General features: G+C 57.0%; 1 protein-coding gene across 3 annotated transcripts in view; it reads left to right on the forward strand.

Annotated features, from left to right (window-relative positions):
• The window catches only part of itpk1b (inositol-tetrakisphosphate 1-kinase b), a 34475-nt gene that overhangs the window by 11288 nt on the left and 18187 nt on the right, over positions 1-5000 (forward strand). For 2 of the 3 annotated variants that reach the window (XM_084438737.1, XM_084438738.1), the window contains exon 4: positions 4041-4166. In XM_084438737.1, coding sequence (XP_084294863.1) covers positions 4041-4166 — 126 coding nt within the window. Of the gene's footprint in view, positions 1-528; positions 646-4040; positions 4167-5000 lie in introns of those variants that run through there. The other variant, XM_084438739.1, reaches the window with a different exon arrangement.

Genomic DNA, 5000 nt, shown 5'->3' on the forward strand with positions numbered 1-5000 from the left:
TAATGAGCGCAAAACATTAACAGCCTATTACATCACGTCAGAGGGCAATTAATGGCGGCGGCGGCGGTCCTACGCCGCCTCTGTGACGCCCGTCTCCGGCTGACCAAGGCCTGTCCCCACCCTGACCCGGGCCTGTCCCCGCCCCGCCCTGCCCCCTCCTCCCCGTATACCTCCCCAGGGCGGTGGGGGCGGCCTTGCCCAGGGGGCCAACTGCCAGGAGGCATCATGAGATGGTATTGTTGGCGTTGGCAGTAACAGATCCTAATGAAGGCCTGAGATGGGAGAGCTGCACAATTCCGTTCTCCCTCCCTCCCTCTCTCTCTCCTCCACCCTCTTTCTCCTTCTCTCCTCCCCCCTCTCTCTCCCTCTCTCCCAGACTTTAGAGTAGTCACTGGAGCATGGATGCAGCAGCTGTCGTCGTCCCTCTGCCCTTCTGCTCGGCCCCTCTGTTCTCCACGACATCTTCTAAGAGTCGGACTCACTATAAAGAGCGGGCGCTGCGTGGAGCCGAGCCCCGTCTGAAGTGAAGCAGGCCGTGCGATGAAAGCCGAGAGACAGGCAGGCGCCCTGGATGCGTGCGGCCGTAGCGCGCCGTAGCAGCGTGGGAAAACCGGATTAATTACCCAGCGGGCTCCAGGAAAGCTCGTGAGTCTGGCGGTGGCTTAATTAGCTCCCAGGTGCCCCTTAATGTTCTGCTCGGCTGGAGTCTCACCTTCACGCCACTACCCCTCTTCCTCTCCATCCTCCCCGTCGTCCTCCTCCTCCTCCTCCCCTCCCTCGCGTCGCCCCTGCATGCGAGACGTGGCCAGCAGTAGTAGCCTCACCTCGGCCCGGTCAGACATGTTCTCTTACACCAGGGTGTCAGGTGCCGTGCACCGCGTCCTGAATAAATCATTCGTCACACGTCACGTCTGCAAACACACAGTCTCTGTCTGGGGGCCGGCCGGGCCCCGGGGGAGGAGGCGGGGCCAGGTGAAGCCGCGAGCACGCGTCACCCCCCCCCCCGTGCTCGTCCAATCTGCCGGCCGCATTACGAAACCCCCGTCAGGAAGAGGGAGAGAATGTCTTCATGTAACCCAGCTGGGTTGGATAAACTCGCTCCGCTAGTATAAACAGCATCCGGCTCGCGTCACAGAATAGCTAGCCTTTTCAGTGGCGTAGCCGGTTAGAGTTGGAGAAGGGCGGTCGGGGAGTCAAAAGCAGGCGGGGTTGACGCGGGTTACATGCACGCCGGCGGCATGTCCCGTAGACCGTCGGGTCAGATGATGTCTGAGGCCGAAATGGCAAACCGCCGTCGTTTGTTGATAATAAAGAGCGGCTTTCCCAAGGGAAAGTCTCCAAACATCAAAAGAGCGAGCATGACAGTCGAAAAATAACATGTCGCCTTTGAACTCTTGTTCTCCCCGCAGGGTTCTATGTGCTCTTTGTGTGACGTATCTCGTCACTGTGGCCGAGTAGCGCTCGGCCCTCTCTCTCCCACAGCGATTCCAAAAGACGTCACGCCTGCCATTTCGGCTTAGTGTTGTTCAGGCACACTAGCGCTAGCGAGTGTTTCCTCCTCAGCGAAGTCGGGCTGCATTTGGGCGGTGTGTTGGCGTTGGAGGGGGGGGGGGGGGGTGAGTGTGATGTGTGGTGTTGACCCAGCAGGGCGTGGCGGCGTTGAGTCCAGCGCGCTGAAGGGGAATGGCGGCGGGCGGGGCGGCAGGCCCTCGGTGTTGAGTAAGCAGGAGATCGGGCCGCGCCTGAGTGGCGCACCACCGGCCTGACACGCGCACACACACACACATACACACAGAAGGTTTAGGGCAAGCCCTTAAACCACAGTGTCCTCTTCACCTCTTCCTCTCATTGCTGCCTATTTCCCCTCAAGTGGTAGTGGTAGTGGTAGTGGTAGTGTGTGTGTGTGTGTGTGTGTGTGTGTGTGTGTGTGTGTGTGTGTGTGTGTGTGTGTGTGTGTGTGTGTGTGTGTGTGTGTGTGTGTGTGTGTGTGTGTGTGTGTGTGTGTGTGTGTGTCACCTCGCCTTCACACACAGTAGTATCGCTCTTCTCTCACGTTTGCGGCGCGTACTACGTGCAGAGCCCCTCGTCCCGCGAGCGCCCGGGCGGCCCTCTCACGCTGCGGCCTGCATGACGCGCCACGCCCACGGCAGCCGGACACGCTCGCTGACTCACCCAGCGTTTTACAGCGCTATTCAGCCCTCTAAGCCGAGGGCCTCTGGAGGGCAAGTCGCAACAGGCGAGGGGAGCGGGGAGAGAGACAACAAGAGCTGGGGATATGGAGAGAGGCCGAGAGAGATACGCGTAACGACGCAGGGTAATGAGCTCCTGAGGGGAACGGTGTGTGTGCGCGTGCGCGAGCAGACGAGGACACCTTGCTCTTTGTAGAAAGGTCGACATACCACACCTGTATCTCCTTTGTTATCTCTGACGTCGCAGTTAATCCCTAACATGGAGGAAAACAGAGGGAGAGAGGAGGATCGCAGCCATCACAGAATACCACAATGAATCAATAGAGAAATATTGACCGCGGTCACCGCAGCCGTTGCCAAGTTAGATATTTCCCCCCCCCCCCCCGCGCGACAAACAGAAGATAAAGCGCTCAACGCGATCCGCAGAGAACATGCTTCGCTCTCTCGACCCCCCGCCAGTCGACAGGAGCCGTAAAGGCTTCATTCCGCGGGGGCCGAGCCGAGGACGGAGCGGGCTAATGAGTCACCTATCCATCACGTCTCCCCAAATGATTAACCCGGCTGGCTCCGACCGTCCCACGCCTCCCCCCGCCCCCCCCCTCCCCGTGGCCGGCGCACCTGCTTTACGACCCGGCGTGTGTGGCTAAGGTGTGTCCGTCCATGTTTGGGCTTAACACAACACAAAGGACGACCGGGGCCTGCCTGACCGGTACAGCAGCGCCCAGCTGGCTCCTAGAGCCGCCGCCGCCTTCTCCCCCATGGAGATGATCGCCGGTCGCTCTGTCATTACCTGCCTGGTTAATGATACTTCTGTGGGTAATGAGTGTGCCGCCGCGTTAACCCTTCAAGACAAATGGCTTTTCATTACACCGTCACGCTCCCTAAGTGGCCGTTTCGCTCGCCGCATCGCACCTGGAGTGTCCCTTGACGCGGCGACGGCCGTAATAACGTCGGGCTAACTGCTTTATTGCGCTCGTCAAAGTAATCAAGGCTGTATTATAGAAAATAATTTTAAAAAGCCCTTGCGTGTCTTGTAGTCATGATTATGTACTCTATTAATTTCAATTTCAATGTCAAAGGGGGCATGTCCTGTGTGCTTGGTTAATGACAGGGACAGGAGAAGACTTGAACTAGCTACTTCCCAGCTATTACTCAGAGCCGGCCGGCATCAGGCTAGTCAGGCGAGTTTTTTTTGTGTGTGTGCGCTGATTTCTGTGTCTCAAAATAGCCCTCGCCTATCAGTGCGCCTTTCTTCAATTAAGAAATGCATGGACGCTCTGCTGGAGGCTTGCCCACTTACACACGCAATCCATCTGACTCACACACACACGCACACACACACACACACACACACACACACACACACACACACACACTACTCTCTCACACCACAGTGGCTCCATTCAGCCCTCGTCACAATAGAGGCTCCTTGTGATTGGAACACAGCGTGTACCCCAGCTGAAGAGTGGTCATTGTGTCCCCAAAGCCTCTCGTCTCATCCATCTGTGCCAGTCTGTCTGTGTGTGTGTGTGTGTGTGTGTATCTGAGTGTGTGTGTGTGTGTGTGTGTCTGTGTGAGTGTATCTGAGTGTGTGTGTGTGCGCGTGTGCGTGCGTTGTGCTGACCCACGTAAATCCCCTGGCACCAGCCTCGACAGACAGCAGCGTTGAGCGACTGCATCCATCCATCCATCCAACTTCAGTCCGAAAAGCCATCCATCGACCCCAACATGCAGAATATGAACACTTCAGTGTGTCGACTCGTCATCATCCCTGACCCCTTTAGTGGAGCCTAGTTTAGGCTGTGTGACCTCTCTGACCCCCTGTCCTGTCCTTGACCTCTCTGACCCCAGCTGGACCTGAGCCAGCCCCTGGAGGAGCAGGGCCCGCTGGACGTCATCATCCACAAGCTGACCGACCTGATCCTGGAGGCCGACCAGAACGACACACAGGCTGTCCTGCTGGTGCAGAGAGTGCAGGTGAGACGCAAAAACGCGCACACACACACACACATACGGACACGCACGCACACGCACACACACAGACAGACAGACAGACACAGACGGATGGACGGACACGCGCAGACACACGCATGTGCACACAGATAGACACACAGACACGCACACACACGCACACACACAGTCAACAACTGAACATAAATGAGATCACTTCCACAGACAGAAGTACCAGAGCACGTTCTGTACGGTTATCGAGGCGCTGCTAATCGTCACTCACAGGGTCACTGGCTCTAAGTCATGGTCTTACCACTCTCACTGAAGCCTTGTCTTGTTAAACTGTGTCCCTGGGGGTTCTCCCAGGGGGACATGCTGATGGATTTCTGTACCTCACAGGCGCGTGCATCATTTTGCATCTGTCACGTTGCAGTGGGAAACAACCCAGTACAGCTTGTGTGTGCGTGTGTGTGCACGCGCGCTCGCGTGAAATGATATGGCAAGTGGCGGAGATGGTGCGAGATTAATTTCCTTCCATCAGCCTTTCTTCCTCCCCCTCCTTTCTCTTCCTTTCTCTCTCTCTCTCTCTCTTTCTCTCTCTCTGAATATATCTCTCCTGGATGACTCAGAGGGCTCACTGTGCTGTGATGGTGTGTAGAGTCACACTGTCGCTCCATCCTGCTGCCTCCTGTGCTCGTCCACGAGGACCTGTTCCGCTTTAGATATCTGTCAATGGTGACATTCGTGTCAGCGCAACGTCCCCCTGACGTCCATTCACGAGAAGCATGGGAATCAGTTGGAGACGGCGATGTACCAACGGTCTGATGATCGGTACGACAGAGAGAGAGAGGGAGAGAGAGA

Source organism: Borostomias antarcticus, assembly GCF_949987555.1.
Source record: "Borostomias antarcticus genome assembly, chromosome: 5".
NCBI lineage: Eukaryota > Metazoa > Chordata > Actinopteri > Stomiiformes > Stomiidae > Borostomias > Borostomias antarcticus.